The 27484-nt window shown below is 44.4% G+C and overlaps 1 protein-coding gene across 1 annotated transcript in view; it reads right to left on the minus strand.

Moving 5' to 3' along the window:
* The window catches only part of ZNF704 (zinc finger protein 704), a 192464-nt gene extending 167524 nt beyond the window's left edge, over window positions 1–24940 (minus strand). Inside the window, exon 1 of the mRNA XM_030215898.1 lies at window positions 24539–24940. Within this exon, the coding sequence (XP_030071758.1) occupies window positions 24539–24769 (231 nt within the window). The 5' untranslated portion in view covers window positions 24770–24940. The remainder of the gene's footprint in view (window positions 1–24538) is intronic.
* Window positions 24941–27484: the final 2544 nt, after the last annotated feature.

The raw sequence follows: 27484 nt of genomic DNA on the forward strand, positions 1-27484 counted from the left end.
CCAGTTAAATGTGTCTTTGAAGCAGAAGCAGGTTACACGTAAGGATATGACTGATGTGGGCTCTGAAGTTTGATAGTGGTTTATGAGGAAGTTTAAGCATAGGATTTGTTTTCATTATGTTATTTTGCATATGATGGAGGAGTCCTGAGCATGCTTTAATTTTTTTTTAATATTTCCTGTGTAGTCCCCCCTGGTCTGTAGTATTTCAATGGGTGTGGATTCTTGGTGGGGGAACCTGGGATAAATGCTACCATAGGAGGTAGCACTATCTTGCTTAGGTCCACCACCATAGTATATCAGGTCTGGAATGGGACCAGCAAATCTGGAATATCATTGCCCCCCCCCCCCCCCCCCCCCGGAATCATTCACTCTGCCACTTTCTTTCATTTCCAAAAACTCATAGTCCACTCCAGGTCTTGTTCTGAACCATTAAAGTTTACTGAAGTCCTTAAATAATCAAGACAAAAAAAGAATTGAAAGATGTAAATTATAAATTAGTAAAAGTTACAGTTCATCTTTTCTGAGCCCGTCGATTGAGATAGCTCCTCTTCCTTGTTTACTGGGACTGTAAGTAGGGACTCCAGTCTTCTCCTAACCCCAAACATTATTTCATCCTCACAGCAGACTGATCCCAGGCACAGGCTGCAGCCTCTTCTTTTCTTGAACCTTGTGCCTCCTAGATCCAACTCCTTCAGTAGTCGTCTGAATCTTCTCCTTCTCCAGAATCAGTGGTAACCTTTGATTCTACTTCCTTCAGAGGCAGGAGAAGGTAATACTAACAACCAAGGCTCAAAGCCCTGTGTGGTGCAGTTGTTTACCAGCCAAAAACAGCAAATACTTCATACCATTCAGTTTTCCTTCCAATTCCTTACTGGTAAGGAAACCCTCCCAATTCTAAAAAGTCCTATGTGGCATATAAAGATCACCTATTACCATAAATAGCAGGATCATAATTCTTTATATTCCATAGCTGGTAGTACCCACTAGGATCTAAACATCTGTATGTTTTCTACTTTTTTAAATAATTCTTGTCAAGACTTTTTTTTGTTTATAAATTGTCACTTTATTCAAATCAATAACAGAGTTAGTAAGCTAGTCCCCCCAGATGCAGGCTAGGACACTAACCATGCTGGGGTAATTTTGCATATACGTTGGACTTTTACCTTCCAATGCTTGGTATGTGAGAGGAATATTTTTGTAAAGGAAACTTATCATTAGCTGATTCATTAACTCCTTTGGTTGAGACAGGGGTGGGCAACCTTGGTCCTCAAGGGCTACAACCCAATCAGTTTTCAGGATTTCCCCAACATCTATTTGCATGCACTGCTTCCATTGAATGCAAATAGATCTCATGCATTTTCATTGGGGGAATCTTGAAAACCTGACTGGGTTGCGGCCCTCGATGACCGAGGTTGTGCAGCCTTGGGTTGAATGAAGGGGATTCTGTACTATCATGTTCACAAGGTTACTTTGCTTGTATGTTATTCATTGCACGTATTGCTTAGGAGCCTTTTTACTAAAGGGCTTTAAGTTATAGGCTTAACACACTATAATGTGGGATTTAACATGCGGCAAGCTCAAAACTAACGCTACATCAGGAAAGGGCATTCCCACTATTTTTACTGCAGGTCATGTGGTAATATTTGGATTAATTCACGTTATCTGCTCCAGGTTAACACAGAAGCACTTAGCACCTTCTATTTAAGAGGCAGTAAGTGGTCCTGTGTTATCTCTGTGTTAGCCAGTTAGGGCCAGATTTTATATATGACACCACAAAAATCACGCTGAAAAAAACCACGCTTAGCGCAGTTTATAAAGTATACATAGCAGCCGCCCCATGCAATTATGCCAATACTTGGTGTAAATGCCCACGTCTTATTTAGGCACAAAGCGGGCGTATTCTGTCAGAGTGTGCATAATTTTCAGGAATGCCTATGACCAGCCCAAGTCCCTCCTATGGCCACACCCCCTTTTGTGATCTGCGCATTAGACTTATATAGACCATTTTACAGAATACACTTAGAAAATTGTGCACGTAAATTCTAATTATTGTCAATAATTGCTTGTTATTGGCCAATTATCAGCACTGATTAGCTTGTTAAACAATTAAGTTGCATGTGCAAACCGGCTACACATGCAGATTTGCGTGTGCAACTTTAGTTGCCATTTATAGAATCTGGGGGTTAGTGCACAGTAAATATTACATGCTAGCTAATGCTTCCATGCCCTCTCTACTCATCGAGGAGATGGAGACCCTTTGTAGAACAAGCCATTATTCCTACCAGCAGACACAATAAAATGCTGTTGACCTGAAACAGCCATGTTTCAGCAGAAAAACCGCCTGCGTCAGGGGTCCGATCACATGAACAGCTGGTGAGAAAAGACAGCATTCACATTAGGACAATTCTCCACATAACTAGTTTTCAATGTTGGACTGACAGTGAAAGAACAACTCTGAATACAGCTACACAGTACCGTAGAACTGCTATGCGTAGCGGTATTCAAAATTGTTTTTCCACTTTCAGTCCAACACTGAAAACTAGTTATGTGGAGAATTGCCCCTAATGTGAATGCTGTCTTTTCTCACCAGCTGTTCATGTGATCATACCCCCGACGCACCCCTGACACAGGTAATCTTTCTGCCGAAACACGGCTGTGTTGGGTCATCAGCATTTTTTGTGTCTGCTGGTAGGACTAAAGATCGCTGGTTCCACAAATTGTCTCGATCTCCTTACTATGTTTGATGTTTTTGATCTTCATCATGAGGATTTGGTCCTTCTCTGCTGTTTGCTTGTCACTCTCTACACACACAGCAACAAACTATTACAAAACCCCTTAACACGGTCATATGAATTGGCGTATGAATTGGTGTGAGCAATTTAATTGAATAACAAACCAATTACTACTACTACTTATCATTTCTATAGCGCTACTAGACGTACACAGCGCTGTAGTGCCAATAATTGGGCACTAACACCAATTATTGGTGCTAATTGGCAACAATTTGAATTTGCACGTGCATCATGCTAAGTGCTATTCTATAAAGGTGGGTGCATAAATCTTTTAGTGTGCAACTGAAAAGGGGACGTGGTTATGGGAGTGGCATGTGGGTCCAGAACATTAACTGCAGATGCACATACTATTACTGAATTCAAGGGATCTACACCAGGTTTCAGTTAGTATAAATCCTCATGCCCTACATTGGGTGCAGATCCTGGTGCCCAACTTGGAACACCATTCATAGAATAGCATTCAGAGCTAAATTCTATATATGGCGCCTAACAAATCTGCATAGAACTAAGTGTATTCAATAAGATTTAAGCATGGTTTCTAGAATACTCTTAGTAAATACAATCAGGCTTATTTTCGAAAGACAAGGGCGCCCATCTTTCAACACAAATCACAACATGGGCGTCCTTCTCCCAGGGTCGCCCAGATCGGCATAATCGAAAGTCGATTTGGGGCGTCCTCAACTGCTTTCTGTCGTGGGGACGACCAAAGTTCACGGGGGCATGTCGGAAGCGTTGCGAAGACAGGACTGGGGCGTGCTTAACACATGGGCGTCCTTGGTCGATAATGGAAAAATGAAGGGCGTCCCTGACAAGCACTTGGCCAACTTTACTTGGTCCAATTTTTCTTGCGCCCAAGCCTCAAAACTGACCAGATGACCACCGGAGGGAATCAGGGATGACCTCCCCTTACTTCTCCAGTGGTCACTAACCCCCTCCCACCCTCAAAAAACACTTTTAAAATATTTTTTTGCCAACCTCTATGCCAGCCTCAAATGCATACCCAGCTGACAGCAGTATGTAGGTCCCTGGAACAGTTTTAGTGGCTGCAGTGCACTTCAGGCAGGCTGACCCAGGCCCATCCCCCCCACCTGTTACACTTGTGGTGGTAAATGTGAGTCCTTCAAAACCCACCACAAACCCACTGTACCCACATGTAGGTGCCCCCCTTCATCCCTAAGGGCTATGGTAGTAGTGTGCAGTTGTGGGGAGTGGGCCTTGGGGGTGTTTTGGGGGGCTCAGCACCCAAGGTAAGGGAGCTATGCATCTGGGAGCAATTTCTCAAGTCCACTGCAGTGCCCCCTAGGGTGCCCGGTTGGTGTCCTGGCATATGCTGGCTCCTCCCATGACCAAATGGCTTGGATTTGGTCATTTCTGAGATGGGCGTCCTTGGTTTCCATTATCGCTGAAAACCGGGGATGACCATCTCTAAGGACGACCATCTCTAAGGTCAACCTAAATGTTGAGATTTGGGCATTCCCGACCGTATTATCGAAATGAAAGATGGACGCCCATCTTGTTTCAATAATACCGGTTTTCCTGCCCCTTTGTGAAGATGCCCTCAGGAAAACATGGGCGCCTCGTTCGATTATGCCTCTCCACGTCACCTAAATCTATGTGTGCCCATTTTTTGCCATTAAAAACCTGATGTAAATCCATGTGCATAGATTTAGGGGCATCGACCCATATTCTGTAATTAAGCTTTTGGAACGTCCACAAAATGCCCATAAGCACACCTCTTTTAAACTACATGCATTTATTTTGAACTATATACACTTTACAATTTAGGCGCAGTTCTTTATAGAGTACACTTAACAAATTCCACGCATTAATTTTTTTTTTTTACATTTGTACCCCGCGCTTTCCCACTCATGGCAGGCTCAATGCGGCTTACATATTGGGGCAATGGAGGGTTAAGTGACTTGCCCAGAGTCACAAGGAGCTGCCTGTGCCTGAAGTGGGAATTGAACTCAGTTCCCCAAGACCAGAGTCCACCCCACCCTAACCACTAGGCCACTCCTCCACTTCTGATAATTGCCAATTAGCGCCCATTATTGCTTAAGTGCTGTTAAAAATGCTGATTGACTTGTTACTCCAATTAAGTTACGCATGTATTTCGGCACGGAAACTAGGCACCATATATAGAATCTGGGGGTCAGCGTGCATTTGTTTTGGTGCCCATTTCCTGAATGTAGTCCTAAGTGCCTAACGCCCTCTAGTAGAAAGACCCCTTTATTTCCAGAGGTTAGTTGAGATAAATCTCTACCTTTTTGTTGTTTTGGGCATTCCTAGATTTGCCTTTTGAAATCGGTGTTCTTTATTCTTCTCTTGATTTTTATATAAAGCAACAACACAATATGAAAGATTTATTTACAGAAAAAAAAAAAAGAAAAAGTTCTTGGCTTTTTGTATGTTCTTCTATTGATTTGTGGGAAAGGGTTCTTCCCATATTTCATGGTCACTGTTTTCTTCTACATTGGGTGACTTCTCGTACTCCTTTTCCTTCTGCTCCTTCAGCTGAAGAAGCAGAATGCTACTGGAGCCTATAAAAGAAAGAGATAAGTTAAGAAATTGGGTACTTAAATCTTTCCTATCAAAATACAACTGTACAAAAGATAAGCAGATAAATGAAGGGAGTAGCCCAAGCAGGAAAGAATAACATAAAAAAGTACTAAAATGAGAGACAGAAATCAGAACATGTGACATTAGTTACTTTCTTGTTAACCATCATATTCACTTGGGTAGCACAGAGGGAAAAACACTTGAGCCTTACAGCCAAAATATTATGCATGTTCACAGCAGTGGAAGAAGAGGTGGATTGCGTTTAAGTGGAATGGATTTATTTTATTTGGTTTTATTTGATGATTTGTTATGTACCATGATGTTTTTATTTATGTGATGGATGTTTTATGTCTCGTATCATAGTTCACCTTGAGTTTTGTTATAAAGAACTATAAGAAATGTAAACAAAGAAAATAAACACAAAGCGGCATGGTTAACGTGGCCTCAGACAGACCTGTAAAACAAACACCTAACAACCAAAACCTACCATTATAGTCATGCAGCACGAATGAGAGAACAGCAGACAATCATTGTTAAGGTGACAGAAGCTGGCCATAGTCGAGCAAACAACAGGGATACAGCAGCTAGATCACATAAGCATGCACAGCAAACAAGTAGCACATTAAATCACATCTGTAAGCAGTTTAAATAGCACTATCTTGTATACTCACTATTCTGGTGAACAGGATCCTCCAGAGCTGGCCCTCTTGTCCTCAGAGTGCACCAAACTAAACCTTCTAGTTGTGTGAGCAGGTGCATGGATGCCTAGACTCCTATATAAACCATCCTCTTAATTTACAGTCATGGAAGTGCTCACCATTCTGTATTGTCTGGATTCTGGCTCTTTCAAGAGCAGAGGTTTTCAACACACCCAGCCAGTCAGGGTTCAAAGAGGATATCCTGAAAACCTCGATTAGCTGGGTGTGTCCCAAGGACTGGGTTGAAAACCCCTGTTCTAGAGTGTGGGAGGTCATATAGCTGACATTCAGTAAGCCCTCTACCTCCAGATGTATCAACATCTTTTTGAATGTCATGGTTGCATACATGACCGACCACGTCCAGAACCCATGTATTCAACAAGAGATACAGGACACACCAAGAGAGCAATAAAATAGCTCACTTCCTCTAGTGATCAGAGTCATTCATTGGATGGATATTAAGTTGGTTACGTCAAGGGTCCAGGAAGCTATCTGCAGCTGAAACCATAAGTTTCAAATATGTTAGATAATTACAATGCATTATATTTGGGTTTACCTATCTCTAGCCTAGGGGTTTTCAACCCAGTCCTCGGGACACACCTAGCCAGTCACATTTGCCAGTCCTCCTGGATGGCCCTCCTGGATTTACCCAGAGATCTCCATGGTGGTCCAAGGGTGGGAGGGGTCCCCCTTTGCTTCCAGGTGCCTCCCAGTGGTAATATTGCAAGAGAATTTGTAATTAATCAATATAGGATCTCCCAGTGTGTCACTCCCGGGCTGTTTCAAAGCCTCCAGAGAGTATAAATATAGAGCTTTGCATAGGCCACTATCACTCTTATCAGTGACTCTGTTCATACATCCTTGAGGTCCTATGTTGTGAACCTACTAATTTATACCAGTACCAGCAACCATTAGGCATTTGTGTCCAATAAACTGTGACAACATAAATGTGTCCACATACAAATTGCTCAAAAATCAAAAACTACACTACATTCACCTTCCAAATCTCCCACATACTGGCTCTCAAGCACTCATTCAATAACATTACACTAACTATGCTCAATAAAATGGTTGCAAATAAGCTCACGTTCTGTGCCTTCCAGTAGATCCTGACCCTTGAGTTGGTTCCGTCTTTCTCGTCATGACCTAATACTGCTTGCATTATTACTAACAGTTTATCCTCAGGAATAGTCCCCACTACCTGGAAGAAAGCATTAGTACAGCCAACAATAAGCAATTTCTTTGGATCCAACCCTCCCCTCTAGACTGTGAGCCCTCTAGGGACAGAGAAAGTACCTGTATATAATGTGTGTAGTGTGTATATAATGTGTACAGCACTGCATACATCTAGTAGCGCTATAGAAACGATTAGTAGTAATAGTAGTAGTAGTAGCTACAGGCCTACTTCTAAGCTATCTTATTTGTCTAAACTCACAGAGAAACTAATTTTTGCTCAATTACTCCAACATGTTGAATCCTCAAATGTCCTATATCCTCATCAATCTGACTGTGCTCACTGCCCTACTGAGTAAGGTTCGCAGTGCATTAGATAATAATTCCATTGCACTGGTGATATCCTTAGATCTCACTGCCGCATTTGATGTTGCTGACCATGAGGTTCTACTGACCAGACGATCTGATCTTGGTCTGGCAGGTATGGTCAAGCAATGGTTTACCTCATTTGTCTCTGATGGCTCTTTCATTGTTTCCTTACCAGAATTCTCTTCTCAATCCTACAATCTCCCCTGTGGGGTTCCTCTAGGTTCAGTACTGGCACCACTACTTTTTAATATTTACTTTAGCCCTCTGGCCACTCTCATCCAGGATCACAATATTTCATCATACTTTTACGCAGACGATATCTTGTTAGTCTCTTACTTGCGACCCCTTGAATCTTGATCTTAACCCTATCCAGCAATGTTTAGATACTAGAGCTGTCTGGCTTCATACCTATCATCTCATTCTTAACCCTACTAAACAGAATACTGAAATTGAGGGGAGGCAGGGGTTCCCTCATCCCCTTATGGATTTTAGACAGGAAATGTGAAGTTTCTTTTTTATGTATATGTGGTTGATATACAATTGCTATTCCCCATTGATGGAAATGAGACTGGCTAACAGGCTATTTGGAGAGAATGTATAGATGAAGTAGGTAAGTGGTTTGGAGCTAGTGGAATGGTTTGGAATATTAACAAATTGGCAGTATTGTGTTTTGGTGACACTAATTGGACTAATCTCTGATTTCAAGTATAAGTAGTCAAGAAAAATTACAAGTGTTGTCTTTGAAGGTGTTAGGGCTTATCCTTAAGGAGGATGACATAGACCAACAACAAGTTACACAGTTTATACATCAAGTTTATTTTAAATTGAGGATTGTCAAGAAACTGGGGCCTTTCTTGGATCCTGGGTTGTTTTGAACAGTGGTACAACTTTCTGTTCTTCGTTCTTTAGATAACTGTAATATATTTATTTATTTATTGCATTTGTATCCCACATTTTCCCACCTCTTTGCAGGCTCAATGTGGCTTACAATGTGTCGTTATTGGTAGATAGTAGATTAGGAGATTACAGTTAGTGTTACATAGCAAGTAGTCTCATCGAAAGTTAAACAGTAAATATAGGTAGAAAACATTACTGATAATAGTTGAGTGGAAATGTCATAGGAAATAGCATGATCGAAATTCAGACAAGTAGATATAAGCAAGAATATTGTTGATAATAAGTAAGGTTGTGATGTGTTACATTTCTAGTTGCTGCTCTTATTGGTATGCCTTGTTAAATAAGTGGGTTTTCAGGGATTTGCGAAAGTTAATTAGTTCATAAGTAGTTTTTAAGCTGCGTGGCAATGCGTTCCACAACTGTGTACTCAGGTAAGAGAAGTTAGATGCATGCATTAGTTTGCATTTTAGGCCTTTGCAACTGGGGAAGTGCAGATTGAGGAATGTTCGAGATGACCTTTTAGCGTTCCTGGGCGGCAGGTCTACCAGATCTGACATGTAGGCTGGTGCATTTCCGTGGATGATTTTATGAACTAGAGAACATATCTTGAACGTGATGCGTTCTTTAAGTGGGCTTTTATGGAGCCTGTTACGTAAACTTCAAGTCACCTAGATTGTGGGGGCTAAGCTCCTAACTAGGAGTAGAAAAGGGGCTAGTGTTACATGTATGTAACATCAGCTGCACTGGCTCCCTATCGGGGATTGCTGCAGGTTTAAACTATCAGTCCTAACTTCAAATTCTAAAGCTTTGAGTCCCTCAAATACTGTGGTCATGTGTAGAGTTCTATACTCCTCATTGTTTTTTAAGATCCCCTAAAAGAACTTATTAAGGGCTCCTAAATTAATGATGAAAATGGAAACATGGAGAAAGGAGCCTTTAGATTTATGGTTGTGGAATGTTGGAATAAAATGTCAGAGGAGCTTACAAGTGGGGTGGAATATTGGGCTTCAGGAAGATGTTAAAGTGTTATTTGTTGACTGGCTAATGCAGAGGAACTAAGCTGGCCGCACATACCTGAAGTGCAGCAGAATTCATTTTTCTTCTGCTTGTTTTGAGATGCCTAAGCGTTGGGGAAAGGCAGCTGCTCGAGCCTTCCAGCCGCCTGAACCCACTATAGGTCCGATGGACCGTCATTTACGAAGTCAAGGGCTGGGGCAGAGGTCGGGTGCTGTCTCAGTGGAGTCACCGGCTCTAATAGGGGGAATGGCGGCGTCTCCAGGGCTAGAGACGTCTCTAAACCCCGACGGAAGAGCTCCTCTCCCGCAGCCAAGAGGATCAATTTCTCCCCTTCTAGAGCTGGTGGTACCTTTAGCGGGAGATTTGCAGGGTACTGCCGTGAGTGAGGCTCATTTACTCCAAGGGGAGACTGGAGGGGAGAAATTGGAAGTGAGTTCTCAAGTGAACAACATTACAGCGTCTACAACGGGGGACCGAAAAATGCCTGAAATTGGACTGATAAGTGGGTCTTTTGGATCTGTGGGTGTCACAATTCCTGAATTTCTCCAAAAGAAGCCTTCTGAGGTAACGTTGGACTCTTTATGGCATTTAATTTCAGACCTAGGTAAAACTCTGTTTTCACAAACTGGTGTTCTTACACAGAAGCTCTCTAAAGTAGAGATGAGAGTAGAAAAAACTGAAACAGAAGCGAAGGAGTTACTCTCTCCAGTAAATCAAACTGATAAAGATCTTTCTACTGTTCAACATGTACAGACCTCATTGGTTAAAGATTTGACTAACCAAAGAACTAAATGTGAGACTTTTGAAAACTTTGTAAGGAGTAATAACCACCGCTTTTTGAACTTTCCAAGAGTTCCTACAGTTAGGCCCCTGGAAATCTTGAAGCGATATACGGTAAGCCTCACTTCGGTTATTGGAAAAGTAATGGAAGCGATGCTGAAGGAAAGGATAGTGAATTTCCTGGAAGCCAATAAGTTGCAAGATCCGAGACAACATGGTTTTACCAAAGGGAAATCGTGCCAAACAAATCTCATTGAATTCTTTGATTGGGTGACAGGAGAATTGAATCAGGAACGAGCTATAGACGTAATCTACTTAGATTTCAGAAAGCTTTTGACACGGTTTCCCACATGAAGCTCTTAAATAAACTAGACGGGCTGAAGATAGGACCCGTAGTGGTGAAATGGATTAGGAACTGGTTGACGGACAGACGCCAGAGGGTGGTGGTGAATGGAATTCGCTCGGAGGGAAAGGTGAGTAGTGGAGTGCCTCAGGGATCGGTGCTGGGGCTGATTCTGTTCAATATATATATTTGTGAGTGACATTGCCGAAGGGTTAGAAGGTAAAGTTTGCCTATTTGCGGATGATACAAAGATCTGTAATAGAGTGGACACCCGGGAGGGAGTGGAAAACATGAAAAAGGATCTGAGGAAGCTAGAAGAATGGTCTAAGGTTTGGCAATTAAAATTCAATGCGAAGAAATGCAAAGTGATGCACTTAGGGAATAGAAATCCACGGGAGACGTATGTGTTAGGCGGTGAGAGTCTGATAGGTACGGACGGGGAGAGGGATCTTGGGGTGATAGTATCTGAGGATTTGAAGGCGACGAAACAGTGTGACAAGGCAGTGGCCGTAGCTAGAAGGTTGTTAGGCTGTATAGAGAGAGGTGTGACCAGCAGAAGAAAGGGGGTGTTGATGCCCCTGTATAAGTCGTTGGTGAGGCCCCACCTGGAGTATTGTGTTCAGTTTTGGAGGCTGTGTCTTGCTAAGGATGTAAAAAGAATTGAAGCGGTGCAAAGAAAAGCTACGAGAATGGTATGGGATTTGCGTTACAAGATGTATGAGGAGAGACTTGCAGACCTAAACATGTATACTCTGGAGGAAAGGAGAAACAGGGGTGATTACTTGAGCGTGCTGTTCACCGCCTCTGCCTTGATTTTCTCTCCTCACATGCTATTCTTGACCCACTACAATCTGGTTTTCGCCCTCTCCACTCAACCGAAACTGCGCTTACTAAAGTCTCCAATGACCTAATACTGGCTAAATCCAGAGGTCAATATTCCATCCTCATTCTTCTTGATCTTTCCGCTGCTTTTGACACTGTCGATCACAGCATACTTCTCGATACCCTGTCCTCACTTGGATTCCAGGGCTCTGTCCTTTCCTGGTTCTCTTCCTACCTCTCCCTCCGCACGTTTAGTGTTCACTCTGGTGGATCCTCTTCTACTTCTATCCCTCTGCCTGTCGGCGTACCTCAGGGTTCTGTTCTTGGTCCCCTCCTCTTTTCTATCTACACTTCTTCCCTTGGTTCATTAATCTCATCCCATGGCTTTTCCTACCATCTCTATGCTGATGACTCCCAAATCTACCTTTCTACCCCTGATATCTCACCTTGCATCCAAACCAAAGTTTCAGCGTGCTTGTCTGACATTGCTGTCTGGATGTCTCAACGCCACCTGAAATTAAATATGACCAAAACCGAGCTTCTCATTTTCCCCCCCAAACCCACCTCCCCGCTCCCCCCATTTTCTATTTCTGTTGATGGCTCTCTCATTCTCCCTGTCTCCTCAGCTCGAAACCTTGGGGTCATCTTTGACTCTTCTCTCTCCTTCTCTGCTCATATCCAGCAGATTGCCAAGACCTGTCGTTTCTTTCTTTACAACATCCGTAAAATCCGCCCCTTTCTTTCCAAGCCCTCTACCAAAACCCTCATCCACACCCTTGTCACCTCTCGTTTAGACTACTGCAATCTGCTTCTTGCTGGCCTCCCACCTAGTCACCTCTCCCCTCTCCAGTCGGTTCAAAACTCTGCTGCCCGTCTCATCTTCTGCCAGGGTTGCTTTACTCATACTACCCCTCTCCTCAAGACCCTTCACTGGCTCCCTATCCGTTTTCGCATCCTGTTCAAACTTCTTCTACTAACCTATAAATGTACTCACTCTGCTGCTCCCCAGTATCTCTCCACACTCGTCCTTCCCTACACCCCTTCCCGTGCACTCCGCTCCATGGATAAATCCTTCTTATCTGTTCCCTTCTCCACTACTGCCAACTCCAGACTTCGCGCCTTCTGTCTCGCTGCACCCTATGCCTGGAATAAACTTCCTGAGCCCCTACGTCTTGCCCCATCCTTGGCCACCTTTAAATCTAGACTGAAAGCCCACCTCTTTAACATTGCTTTTGACTCGTAACCACTTGTAACCACTCGCCTCCACCTACCCTCCCCTCTTCCTTCCCGCTCACATTAATTGATTTGATTTGCTTACTTTATTTATTTTTTGTCTATTAGATTGTAAGCTCTTTGAGCAGGGATTGTCTTTCTTCTATGTTTGTGCAGTGCTGCGTATGCCTTGTAGCGCTATAGAAATGCTAAATAGTAGTAGTAAATAGTAGTAATATGATACAGACGTTCAAATATTTGAAAGGTATTAATCCGCAAACGAACCTTTTCCGGAGATGCGAAGGCGGTAGAACGAGAGGACATAAAATGAGATTGAAGGGGGGCAGACTCAAGAAAAATGGTGGTTGGGAGGCAGGGATAGTGCTGGGCAGACTTATAAGGTCTGTGCCCTGAAGAGGACAGGTACAAATCAAAGTAGGGTATACACAAAAAGTAGCACATATGAGTTTATCTTGTTGGGCAGACTGGATGGACCGTGCAGGTCTTTTTCTGCCGTCATCTACTATGTTACTATGAAAGAAATTCTGGGTTTAATGGATGACAAATTTCCTCCTTTTTCACAAGTTTACTATCTGCTGAGGAAAGCTGTGGAGCACCAACAAGACCTTTTGGACGTTTCTGCAATATTAGAAACTACTGATTCAGAAATAGCCACCGCAGCGACATTGGTTGTCACGGTAACATTATCTCCTGATAAACAATGGTTACTGAGGATGTTCTTTAAAAATAGAGACAAATTATTCCTAGGTTTTAAGATTCAATTATTTCCTGATGTATCAAGAGATACCCAGCGTAGACGTAAGCAGTTTCTTTTGCTGACAACTGGGGTTTTACAAATAGGTGGAACTTTGTTTCTAAGATACCCATGTAAATGTATCATCTATATAATAATTGGTCACTCTGCTTCCCTGGATGGCTGGCTGGCTGGGTTCGTAACAGCATGCAAATGAGCTGACGTCAGCTCGCTTCCAGTGTTCCCTTCCCTGTCAGTGTCCCTCCCTCGCGGAGAGAAGAAATGATGTCAGAGGAGGGCAGGACACTGAGAGGGAAGGCAAGGGAAGGCTGGAGGTGACGCGAGCTGAGTCTGATGCTGCTGCGACCTGAGGTAACATGAACGGCTTAAAGACAGGGTGGCAGGAAGGAGAAGAGGGAAGGGGAGAATCGCTGGACATAGATGGGATGGCAGGGCAGAGGAGAATTGCTGGACATGGATGGGAGGACAGGGCAGAGGAGAATCACTGAACATGGACGGGAGGGGAAGGCAGGGCAGAGGAGAATCGCATTGACATGGATGGGAGGGGAGGGGAGGGGAGAATCGCGGAACATGGATGGGAGGACAGGGCAGAGGAGAATCACTGGACATGGATGGGAGGGGAAGGCAGGGCAGAAGAGAATCGCTGGATATGGATTGGATGGGATGGGAGAATTGCTGGTCATGGAGGGGAGGGCAGAATCGCGGGACATGGAGGGGAGGGGAGGGCAGAGGAGAAATTGATGGACATGGATGACAGAGGAGAATCGCTGGACATGGAGGGTAGGACAGGGGAGAGAGGAGAAATCGCTTAGATGAGAGCTTTCCTAGGGCCTGTTTCATTTTTCACGAAATGGGCTTTGTTGCTTGTTAGATATAAAGATGTAAAATATGTTTTCTTTGAATCATCTCACTTGTCAGCATTTTTGGCAACTAAGAAAACAACAGGAGTATGAATAGGCTCTTTATAAAGTAAATATCTAGCTCATGTACTTCAGGTAAAATATGCCTTTAATTTTTGCCTATTTTTCCCTCTTTGCTAAGTCTTGGATCCAATATTGTGAACTTGAGTGTAATTATATGTTTCTTTTCTCTTTTTTTTTTTTTTTTGAGAATCTCTTTGTAAAAAAAATTATGTTACCTTTAGATACACTTTTCTGTACAAGTGAAATTGCTAGGATTTAATTTCTTAAAATTTCATAAATAAATAAATGTTATTTGTTTCCTAGGAAAATGTAATTTTCCTATGTTGTTTATTGCTCTATATTTGTACACCGTATTGTTTGCCTTGCCCAAGGAGAGGGTATCTAAAATATTATATATAAATAAATAGAGGTGTCCATTTATTCATTTCAATATATTTATATACCGCTTAGACCTAAGCGGTTTAGAGTTTCATTTTACAGGTGCTGCCCAGTTGCAGAATTGCCCCCCTATGTGTCTGCTCTGTGGTGAATCTCTTCATAATAAATCCCATTAAACAAATAAATAAATAAATAAATAAATACAGGACAGATACTGGACATGCCCCCTGCATTTGCCACACAGGCTTTGCACTTACTATGTGCTAGGTTTTGCACCTAACACACAATCCTTGAAATTCTATAAATGACGCTTAAATTGCATATGCAAATTTAGGCACAAACCCAATTTGTACATGAAATTTAATTGAATGAGCCAATTAGCACCAATAATTGGGTAGTAACAATCAATTATCAGCACTAATTGGTTTTAATTGAAATTTGCACACGCAGTTTTAGCCACGCAGAGCTGCGTGTAAATTTTACGTGCAGCTCTGAAAAGGGGGCATGGCCATAGGAGGGTCATGAGCGGATCAGGGGTGTTCCTAGAATTTATGTGCACTGGTACACAATAAGGGGGATTCATACCTAATTCAGACGTAAGGATTTACACCAGGATATACTTGGGGTAAATCTTTGCATCTACAGTCAGATGCTAAGCGGTGAATTCTATATATGGCACCAAAACATTGTTACTGAAAAAAGAGCTATTCTATAAAGGGAAAAGGAAATGGGACTTGATATACCACCTTTCTGAGGTTTTTGGAACTACATTCAAAGCAGTTTACATATATTCAGGTACTTATTTTGTACCAGGAGCAATGTAGGGTTACGTGACTTGTCCAGAGACACAAGGAGCTGCAGTAGGAATTGAACTCAGTTCCCCAGGATCAAAATCCACTGCACTAACCACTGGGCTACTCCTCCACCATGCTTAAAATTAGGCATGGTTTACAGAATAGGGCTTACACCTGGGAATTTCACCTAACTTTAGATGTGGCCATTTGCACCAACTGAAACACGGTGCAAATATATGCGCCTAAATTAGGTGCATATCCCCCTTACTATAACTATGCATGTAATTCAACCCATGACCCTCCCCTTTCTGCACCACCTTCTTGAAATTGCATGTCAAAGTTAGGCACAGATCCATACCTAATTGTATATGTGTATATTTCAATTAAATCTAATTCATGCCAATAATTGCAAGTTAACAAGCCAATTATTGGGCTAATTAGCTTGCTATTCAATTAAATTGCGAAGTTATAAAATTTAGGAGTAAAGGTATTCTATAAAAGGCACCTAACTTTTAGCACTGTTTATAGAATAGCACTTAGCACGTAATTTGTTCGGCAACGATTTTTCAGTGCTATTTATAGAATTTGGTCCAGTATGTGCAAAACCTTTCCGCACATAAGCAAACAGCCTGTTAATGTGCATTATTTTAATGCAGGTCCCATTTTATGAAATGGAATCTATTTATTATACTGCCTGTTAACAGCATTAGTGAGCACTGGCAACTCAATCCATTAGTTCTACTCTTTCTTTCTATCCATTACTAATTACCAGTCCCCAATAGGACACTGCATCCTATCCCACATCCTTTTCATTTCCTCAGGAGATTCTCATAAGATATTTAAGAAATGTTTTCTGAAAATCTAGGTACACTATTTAAAATTCTACATATCAAAAACTCTTACCTACAGTCTCTCCCAGCGTCAACTCGGCGGGAGGGGGGTCCAGAGCCCGAGGTGAGGGGGTGTATTTTAGCCCTCCCAGCACCATTGACCTCCCCGCGCTGCTGCCCCTCCCCCACTACCTCTGATTCCCCCCCCCCCACCTCTGCTGCCAACCCTGCCGCCAGGTACCTTTGCTGGTGGGGGTCCCCAACTCCTACCAGTCAAAGTCCTCTTCAGCGCCGGTCTCCGGCACGTTCGCTGATCTGTTCCTGTGAGTCCTGACTCCTGACGTCCTGCACGTTCGCATGCAGGACGTCAGGAGTCAAGACTCACAGAAACATATCAGCGAATGTGCCAGAGACTGGCGCTGAAGAGGACTTCGGCTGGCGGGGGTTGGGGACCCCCGCCAGCAAAGGTACCTGGTGGCAGCGGGATCGAAAGTGGCGGGGGAGGGTCGGCGGTGGGGGGGGGGTCAAAAGTAGAGGGGGCCAGGCCCATGCCCCCACCTAGCTATGCCCCTGCTCAGCGCTATTCCGTATAGCGCCATAAAAATACCACCAGCTTGGTGCAGATGAACAAAGCCCTCATGCTCAATGCTGAGATGCAAATATAGGCACGCTCATAATGTTGAGCATTAGGTAGTTCGGACAGAGGATTGTGCTTGGTGAATATGTAGAGGGGTTCTGCGATAAGCTCGGCTCCTGTGCACATATGTCTGATAAAACCCGAACATGAAGCACACATTGGTGTCTGTTTTCTGCGGCCTAAATATAAGCATTTCCTTAGCTCTGAACAGCCTAATAAAAAAGGGAGTTTCTGTCAGTGAAATGGGGAAGCTCATCTATGGGTGGCAGCACCACGTAGAACCATATTTCCTGGTCACAGAAACTCCTGGCTTTCGCTGTGAACAGGGCCCCCCCCCCCCAGCTGATAAGCGCCTGGATGATGTAATGATTGTTTATATGATGTATGTATAGATATGATGTATGTATAGTGTATTGCTTCTTTTCCTGGTCTAGGAACTCCTAGCATTGCTTGGAGGTAGGGACCAGTGATGTAATGATTGTTTATAGGTATTGTTTCTTTTCAGTTATATAGCTAATCATTGTATATATCTTAATCATTGTATAGAATTTAGAACCTCTAATAAAGGTCTCATTTACCTAATACGGATCCAAAAGAATCCACAGTAATTACTGAGTAGTCTGTGTCAGTAAAGCAGGCTGTAAAACAATAGCAGTACAGGTACCTGAACAGATAATTCCATACTAAATGCTGTATACCTCATGGACGCACATCTTACCCCAGAGAACACATATAAACATTCACATTGTGAATATATCCCTTTCACACATCTGTTTCCAGAAACAACAATGCTACAGTACACCTGTTTCATCCCATAATGAAAACATACTGCTGATAACCACTCATCCTCCGAACCCCAACACAGCCATTGACAACGTACCACCGATGCTACAGTAATCAGTGAACCACTGTAAACATGTCTCCTACACCAAAAGTGCACTTAAGCATTATGGATATGCCTAGGATCCTAGAAAAAGTGAGCATGTACTACTACGAAACCTCAAGATTCAGAAAGGAGGAAAAAGCAATGCATGCACTGAATGTATCCTCACAGACCAGGCCGCCTGTGTGATTTGTAAATACAAGTATGTTATGATTTTACTACTGAGAAACCAAAAGCATCTTCAGGAGGAACTTCATCCATACTACAGCCCCTTCCTGGATTCAAAGTTCTGTGAAAGAGAAAAAAGACCTGTGGGAATCCAGATAGTGCTTGTAATACTCCCTTACAGCAGACCTTGTTCCGGAATCCCACCACCAAGTCCATTTTCATTTACATAAGTACATAAGTATTGCCATACTGGGAAAGACCAAAGGTCCATCAAGCCCAGCATCCTGTCTCCAACAGTGGCCAATCCGGGTCACAAATACCTGGCAAGATCCCAAAAAAGTACAAAACATTCTATACTGCTTATCCCAGAAATAGTGGATTTTCCCCAAGTTCATTTAATAATGGTCTATGGACTTTTCCTTTAGGAAGCCGTCCAAACCTTTTATAAACTCTGCTAAGCTAACCGCCTTTACCACATTCTCTGGCAACGAATTCCAGAGTTTAATTACACGTTGAGTGAAGAAAACTTTTCTCCGATTCATTTTAAATTTACTACATTGTAGCATGCACCCTAGTCCTAGTATTTTTGGAAAGTGTAAACAGACGCTTCACATCTACCAGTTCAACTCCACTCATTATTTTATAGACCTCTATCATATCTCCCCTCAGCCGCCTTTTCTCCAAGCTGAAGAGCCCTAGCCGCTTTAGCCTTTCCTCATAAGGAAGTCGTCCCGTCCCCTTTATCATTTCCGTTGCCCTTATCTGCACCTTTTCTAATTCCACTATATCTTTTTTGAGATGCGGCGACCAGAAATGAACACAATATTCGAGGTATGGTCGCACCATTGAGCGATACAAAGGCATTATAACATCCTCATTTTTGTTTTCCATTCCTTTCCTAATAATACCTGACATTCAATTTGCTTTCTTAGCCACAGCAGCACAGTGAAAAGAAGGTTTCAACTTTCTACAGTACAAAGCGGTTTATATTTACTAGCTTACTGCGTAAGCAGGCAAAACTTTCTTGCTACGCACTCACCCCCTGGATCCTATATAAGGCATGGTGAGTAGCTCGTGTTAAACTGTGCATACGCTAATTTACATGCACTACTTATTTGAGTAATGAGCCAATTAGTGATAACTGGTTGATAACCAATTATTTTCACTAACTGGCAATGACTGGAATTTACATGCGCTTCTTTTCAGGCGTATTCAAAAAAAGGAATGCGCGTAAATTCCAGCGTGCTTAGCTGAAAAGGAGGGAACCCCGACATAATAGACCATACAAAAAAAAACCGACAAAACAGACTAAAACCAAAAAAAAACCTCCCCAAAAAAACCTATACAAAAAAACCCACAACAGAATAGACTCTTAATCAAGCTGGATTATATTTTCAAGCAGATTTATGATTCTCACTAGATACCAAGTGTGGATAGTGAAGTCAAGCCGTAGGCAGGTGCCAGGACTTTCAAGTGACAAGCCATGGACTTTCCCAGTAATTTATGGCTCCTCCACTTCTTTGTACCCTTCAAATTCGTACCATTCAAAAATAAATCTATTTCATCAGGTACTTTTGTCGGGAGTCTATTTTGTCAGGGACTTTTATGTCGGGAACATTTTTTGTTTGGAGCTTTTTTGTCTGGTTTCTTTTGACCGGGTGCCGAAAAGGGGGCGCAGTCATGAGAGGAATGTACGTGTGTCAGGGGTGTCAATCACACTTACGCAGGTTGTTACAGAATTCAGGGAAACACGTATTCATTTAGGCGCAGGCATTTACCAGGTTTTCAGTGGCATAAATGGCCGTGCCTTATAGTACGCTCGTTCCCCTGGCCTATGCGCTGTTCTATAGGCAGTTAGCTTGGCAGAGTTTAAAAAGGGGTTAGACGGTTTCCTAAAGGACAAGTCCATAAACCACTACTAAATGGACTTGGGGAAAAATCCACAATTCCGGGAATAACATGTATAGAATGTTTGTACGTTTGGGAAGCTCGCCAGGTGCCCTTGGCCTGGATTGGCCGCTGTCGTGGACAGGATGCTGGGCTCGATGGACCCTTGGTCTTTTCCCAGTGTGGCATTACTTATGTACTTATAAGCCACATCTTACTGTAGGCGTGGTTTTTAGAATAGTGCTAAGCATGTTATTCCAATGCAGCTACTTTTTGGATGCCATATACAGAATCTGGTCCTCAGTCACCAGAGCACGGCTCTAACGCATAGCTTTCTGGCCGCTAACTGCATGAGAAACTGCTTCACAGGCACATTAATACACAATAATGCAACTGGGTTTCAAGGAGATCAGGTTTAGGTTCTTGCAATACCGTCCGTATGCACCGTGCTCATATTTAACTGCCTCTCTCCTTTGCATATCATTAACATCAACTGTGTTTCTGCTCGCTCACAGCCCATGTTAGGGTGCTTGAGTACTTCTGTAAGTATCTAAAAGTCCAGTCGATGCACAGTGTCACAGTAATCAGTATAAAATGCAATGTCGCAGCCTTCTTTATCTTTCTATCAGGAGTTCTCAACCCAGTCCTTGGGACACTCCTAGCCAATTAGGTTTTCAGGATACCCAAAATGAATATGCATGATATAAATTTGCATGTGCCGGCTCCACTGTAGGCAAATCTCTCATGCATGTTCATTGTGAATATCCTGAAAACCTGACTGGCTGGGTACGTCCCAAGGACTGGGCTGAGAACCCCTGATCTCCATCTCAATATATTGTTGGTACCAAGGTTGGAGAAAGTGGTATAATTAAAATTAAAATCTGCTGACAAAACAAATAACCGACAGGCCATTCTTCAGACATAGAAACCTTTGGATATATATTTAAAACAAGATTTGTAATCACATTGACATTCTATGCATGGATATATAAAGGCTCAAGGCAACCAGTGTCTTATATCTACTCACACATTTTGATATTTACAGAAAACTGCCAGTTTATTGTGTCTCTGTGTAGCATCTTTTTTTTTTTTAGTATTTTAGTATTGTTTTTTTTCCATAATTGTTTTAATAGTTCTATCCATTTGAGCATGTAATGTATTTATCTGATGAAACATTATTTTGTATACATGTTTTTGGAAGAAAGTGGCATATCAGTTTTACAATATTAACAGTATCAATAGCATCTTTCAATGGAGGGGGCTCCTATGTCTCCAAGCCAAAATGCCCAGCTCCAGACCATTAAAAAATTTTACCTTACAGAATGCACTTGTGTCTAGTAGCACTACTGGATCTATCGGTTATGCATGACACCACTACTATGGCTCAATTTATCAAGCCGAGCATTGCTTAGAGTGGGCATGTATTCGTTATTGATCCAAAATTTTATTGCTTTTTATGTTTTTTTTTTGCTTTTTCCTTATAAATTAATTTTTTATTAAAAAACTTATTTTTCCAAAATGTGAGTACTTAGCTTATAAGCTTCTTCTTTTTTGATTTCTCAATTTTCCACATATTACATTTTAGAAAAATAAGTTTTTTGATAAAAGATCATTTATAAGGAAAAAGCAAAAAAAAATAAAAAGCAATACAATTTTGGATCAATGACGAATACATGCCCACTCTAAGCAATGCTAAGCTTGATACGAAAAAATACACTGCCTTGTCCTCTCGTCCCAACACAGCACAGACAACCCCACAAGCACCGACACCCCAGGTCACACCCTCCCCATCTCAGACAGCCTGAAAATCCTTGGCATCATAATAGACCGCAACCTAACACTGGAGAACCAAGCAAAATCCACCACAAAAGAAAATGTTCCACTCAATGTGGCAGCTCAAACGCGTGAAACAATTCCTCCCGAGGGATACCTTTCGCAACTTGATACAATCAATGGTAATAAGCCAACTAGAGTACTGCAATAGAATCTACGCAACATGCAAAGAACAAACCTTAAAGAAACTTCAAACCGCTCAAAACGCGGCAGCCAGACTCATATTTGGAAAAACACGATTCGAAAGTGCAAAACCCCTCTGAGAAAAACTACACTGGCTCCCAATCAAAGAACGCATTGCCTTTAAAATCTGCACCATGGTTCATAAAATTCTCTATGGCGAAGCGCCAGGATACATGATAGACCTAATCGACCTACCAACCAAAAACGCCTCCATTTCAACACGATCATATCTTTACCTACACTACCCAAGCTGCAAAGATCTTAAATACAAATCTACTCGTGCATCCAGTTTTTCCTACATAAGCACACAACTGTGGAACGCGCTACCAAAGGCAGTGAAAACGATCTACGACCACCTAAACTTCCAAAACATGCTAAAAACCAGTGGCGTCGCGAGGGCAGCTGACACCCGGGGTGGGTCGCCGGGGCGGGTCGCCGCTGCGCACCCCCCCCCGGGTGCAGCGCGACGCACCCTCCCCCCTCCGTAGCGCAACACCCCCCCGCCCCGCCCGCGAGAACATACCTGGAAGGCGGTGAGGGGCGGGTGGGAGGGCCAATCCGCCGAGAGCACGCCGCTGGGGGGGTGTCGGCGCCTCGCTGGTTCCTTGCTCTCTCTGCCCCGGAACAGGAAGTAACCTGTTCTGGGGCAGAGAGAGCAAGGAACCAGCGAGGCGCCGACATCCCCCAGCGGTGTGCACCCGGGGCGGACCGCCCCACCGCCCCCCCTTCCTACGCCACTGCTAAAAAACACCCTGTTCCATCCCGAACCAACTTAAAAGACTGACCTCGGCTACATAAGAAAACCAAAGCACGCACGATCACAACAACACTCTTCCTCATCACGACTATTCTATGGCTTTGCCATGTAAACTTCATCCTACCACTACAGCACAATGTATTTGTTCACACCGGAAACAGCAATTGACATTCCGGTACTATGTAAGCCACATTGAGCCTGCAAATAGGTGGGAAAATGTGGGATACAAATGTAACAAAATAAATTGAGCCATAGTAATGGTGGTGTCATGTGCATCCGATAGATCCAATAGTGCTACTAGACACAAGTGCATTCTGTAAGATAAAAATTTTTAAATGGTCTTGAGCTGGGCATTTTGGCTTGGAGATCAATTTTACAGGCAGCAATGAAGGGGGCATAATAACCTGCAAGCAGATGCAGGTAGGATCACGAGTTGAACAGTGCAAGTTCTCCTCAGAAGGAGCTAACTTAACAGCATGTGCCGCCTGAGCTGTGTCCACTGATTCCAAGTTTTAGTGCAAGAATATCAGCCTCATACATTTTAAAATATATCATTTAAACTCTATTTTAAAGGCAGCCTAATATTATAAATGTAGGGAGGAGCAGACAAGACAATACCAGGCCACAGAAATCAGAAGACAGACAATCAATAGGCAAGGCTCTGGGTTAGAAGATTAAACAATGCCTGGTGAACACCAGAAAACAGATTTTACATTTCCATAAGATTTTTTACAGGTTGCAGCCTACACTTTGCTCCTCTATAATTAAGCCATCTTCTTACAGGTAAACCCGTGCAGTTCTCAAACTTGGCATCAGGGACTGCGAGTGATGACGGGTAATGCCTTTTATTTCTGCTCCTGGGGGGTTGGCTGGGGGATGGAGCTCACGGCCCCGGGGGGAGAGGATGTTTGGGGTGGCTCAGAGAAAAACATCTTTGTGCTGTACCTGTGGAAGAGTGGACAGGTTTGGAATGTGTTGGAAAGGCAAATCTTTAGGCTCTGCGGATATTTACTATGCAGTGTCCTCCTCAGCAGAGGCGTAGCTACGTGGGGCCACGGGGGCATGGACCCCCGTAGATTAGGCCCTGGCCCCCTCACTGCCAACCCCCTCGACCCCCCTCCTGCCGCCAACCTGCCGCCACTGCCACTGGGTACCTTTGCTAGCGGGGGTCCCCAATGCCCGCCAGCCGAAGTCCTCTTCTCCGGCACAGCCGCATTGCTGATCTGCAAGGGCAGACTTCTGTTTCTGTGAGTCAGGATGTCATACTCACAGAAACAGAAGCCAGCCCTTGCAGATCAGCAACGCGGCTGCGCCGGAGAAGAGGACTTTGGCTGGCGGGGGTTGGGGACCCCCGCCAGCAAAGGTACCTGACGGTGGTGGTGGGGGAGGGTTGGTGCTGGGGGGGGGGGGTCAAAGGCGGTGGTAGTGGCGGGAGGTAAAAAATGGCAGGGGGGTATAAATGGCAGGGGGGGGGTCTAAAATGTGCCCTTCACCTCAGGCTCTGGACCCCCCTCCCGCCGAAGTCTGGCTACGCCCCTGCTTCAGGTACATGTTTGGGGTGAACCATAAGCGCGCATCCTTGCACTGGGCGAGGGGGGGGGGGGGGGGTAAACAGGGCTAATCTTTGCCCTCAATGCCATTCAGGGGGAGCTGTACTGTACCACTAGGAGTAGAAGAGTGTATGATGAAGGTGGCGAGAGAGCAGAAGCCTATTGTGTGTACTACTGTGTGAACGGTCGGCATGTGAGGAAGGGACACATTTGTGTGCGGTGCCCCTACGGGAAGGGGAGGACCGGCAGGGTGCCCCGATCTGTCCCTCAGCACCCACCTGGTTGACGTGCAGCGCCGCGGAGGTCCTGCAGCCCCCTTCCCTGTCCTCCACCTCCTCCTCCTCCGGCTTCCCGGCCCGAGCTGCCTCCGCAGGTGGCGGCGGCTGCAGCAGCGGCCAATGCCCCGGCCCGGCTCCCCAGTCCCCCGCGCTCACCCGGCTCCCCAGCACCGAGCGCTTGGCCAGACGCCGGGCTTGCATGCTGCAGATCGGCCGCTCTCCGGCATCCATGGGAGGATCGGATGCCCTGCTGGTGTTGTTTTTTGAGTCTTTCCTTGCACGCAGCCCTGCGAAAAGCAAAACGCGGACTGGAGCCCCTCCCCCCCCCTCTGGCTCCGGAGCCTTTCGCCAGCGAACCCGGCTGGGGCTTTGACTAAACGGTGGCAGCGATCGCTGCTGTCTGCCCGCAGTGGGAGGCTGGACTATTTCTCGGGGGTCATCAGCCTTTGCCCACCACAGAGGTCACATCTGTGAACTGGAGGAGCCTTGTGGTCCGTAAAGATCCTGCACAACATCACTGCCGTGTGTTGATCCACTGAATATATTATCAGTGCTGCACAGCGTCCCATTTTCTCCGCAGCCAGCAGGAATAAACCTTGATGCACACCAGCAATAGTTCCTCAGCGGTTTAATGGGAGCAGCAGTGTCTAACACGGCCCAACTTTCAGATGTTTAATTCTGAAGGGCATTTGGGAATGTGTTCTGACTTCTGAGCTAAGATTCCTCCGTGGGACAGCCTTGTCTTCACCTTTGAAGAGCTGATCCGTTTCTGTGCCGGTCGAGTCTGCATTATTATGTGCTTGTTGTACTTACAGATTACGAACATGCACTTCGCTTCAGTTGGTGTTTTGATTCGTCTTTGGCAGAACGCCTGTATTTATTTATTTTTCTCTGTGCGTGTGTCTCGACAGTGGAGATACAGCTTAAATTGCTTCCGAAATGCATTCGAGGGAGTTGTGTATCTCACGTAAAAGTATGTAATAAAGGTCTGTTGACCTGAGATGGCACAGAAATAGAGGTGTTGGCAGGATTGCTAAGGACCTGAAACTGTGTGGGCGGAGGAAGTGATGGGACCATTGGGGAAATAAGAGGAGGTGATAGTGAGGGGGCCTGGGAGAGGATAATGGAAACCGAGGACGCCCATCTCAAAAACGACCAAATCCAACTCATTTTGGTCGTGGGAGGAACCAGCATTCATACTGCACTGGTCCCCCTGACATGCCAGGACACCAACCGGGCACCCTAAGGGGCACTGCAGTGGACTGACTGATGCACTAACTGAACAGAAAAAGCCCTTCCCTTACCGATCCCTTAGTGATTCGGAAAGGAACGGGCATGCATGAAGGAAATCGCATGCAAATGAGCTGCTCGCTGTTAGCTCATTTGCACACAATTTCCTTCCCAAGGAGGGGAAGCCAGTGCAGAGCAGCCAAGCGTTATGCGTGGCTGCTCTGCGCATGCCAAAGACGGCTTCATACACGCAGACAAGACTTAACCTTTGCGGTCGATCCTTTTAGCTTCTTTTAAATCATTTTCCTCATTTTATCATGGTCACCATTTTTGAAATTAAATGCTGCTACAGTAGATTTCTTTAGTGACTTTACTCCAGATATCAACTCGTTCTCTGAGAGCTAGGAGCTCTTTGCATTGAGCACACATATATAACCTCTCGCCAACTGGGAGATAATCATGTGACACTCAAAGCAAAAGATTGGATAGCACCCCTCTTGCTGCTGGATTGCTGTCTGCATCTTAATATTATTGAGTGGTTTAATTACAACTTAAGATACAGGAATATTAGACTACTATAAAGAGCCTTAAGATTATATGGTATATTGTGTGATTTAGTGTTTGCTTCTCAGCAAGTAATGAAATGTAATTAAAACTCTGTATTGAAAACTCCCCTCTTGTTATCCTAACTAGAATAATCAAACATATAAATGGCGAGTGACCCTACTCACTCGCAAATGCGCAGTAGAGACTTCCCTCTCTGTCCCGCCCCCACGTCAATACATGATGACGGGGGCGGGACAGAGAGGGAAACTGCGCAAAGCCGCCAATGTCACTAGCGCTCCCCCCGAGGTCGCCGCCACCGCTCCCCCCCAAGAGGTCGCTGCCGCCCCCCCCTCCACCTGGCCCGAGCACTCTCTTCGTTATTGAACTTACATCAGCGAAATGCAGCATGCAGAATAGCTGAGCTCCCGTCAGGAGTGGGGGGTGCAGGGGTGGTGGCGGCGACTCCAGGGGACCGGTAGCGGCGACCTCGGGGGGGAGGGGCAGCGGCGAGGGGAGGGGGCCTTGCCAAAACCCCATACTAGCCCATTTTAACGGGCTGAACAGCTAGTCCTATATAATAAAACGCACCTCCAACATTCTGAAGCTGACTGCATGGCTGAGACATTCCTGCTCTCTGTATCCATCTACTGAATTGACATCACGTACTTCTGGGTTAGGCACAAGAAGAAGTGACCAACCACACGAGGTTTCTCGGCTTCAGAATGTTGGAGGTGCATTCTATTAAATAGGATTGGTCAGTTCCTTCAAGCACAGCCAGAGCTCAGCGTCCTGCACAGTAATGCTCAGACACCAGAGAGAGAGGGGGGGCCTGACACCAGAGAGGGGGAGCCTGACACCAGAGAGGGGGGGGGGGGGAGGTATCTCTGTCACACACACTCTCGCTCACACACTCTCTCTCACACAGTCAATGTCTTTCACTCTCTCACTCTCACACACTGTCTCTCCCACACTCTGTGTCTCACACTGTATCACATTCACTCTCTGTGTGTCACACAGTCACTCACACTTTCTCTTGGTCTCATACACTCAGTCTCACAGAGTCTGTGTCTCACACACACTCTCTCTCTCGCACACACTGTATCTGTGTGAAACACACTCTCTCTCTCTCTCACACTGTGTCTCACATACGCACTTGCACACACTCTCATT

Source organism: Microcaecilia unicolor, chromosome 1 (genome assembly GCF_901765095.1).
Source record: "Microcaecilia unicolor chromosome 1, aMicUni1.1, whole genome shotgun sequence".
NCBI lineage: Eukaryota > Metazoa > Chordata > Amphibia > Gymnophiona > Siphonopidae > Microcaecilia > Microcaecilia unicolor.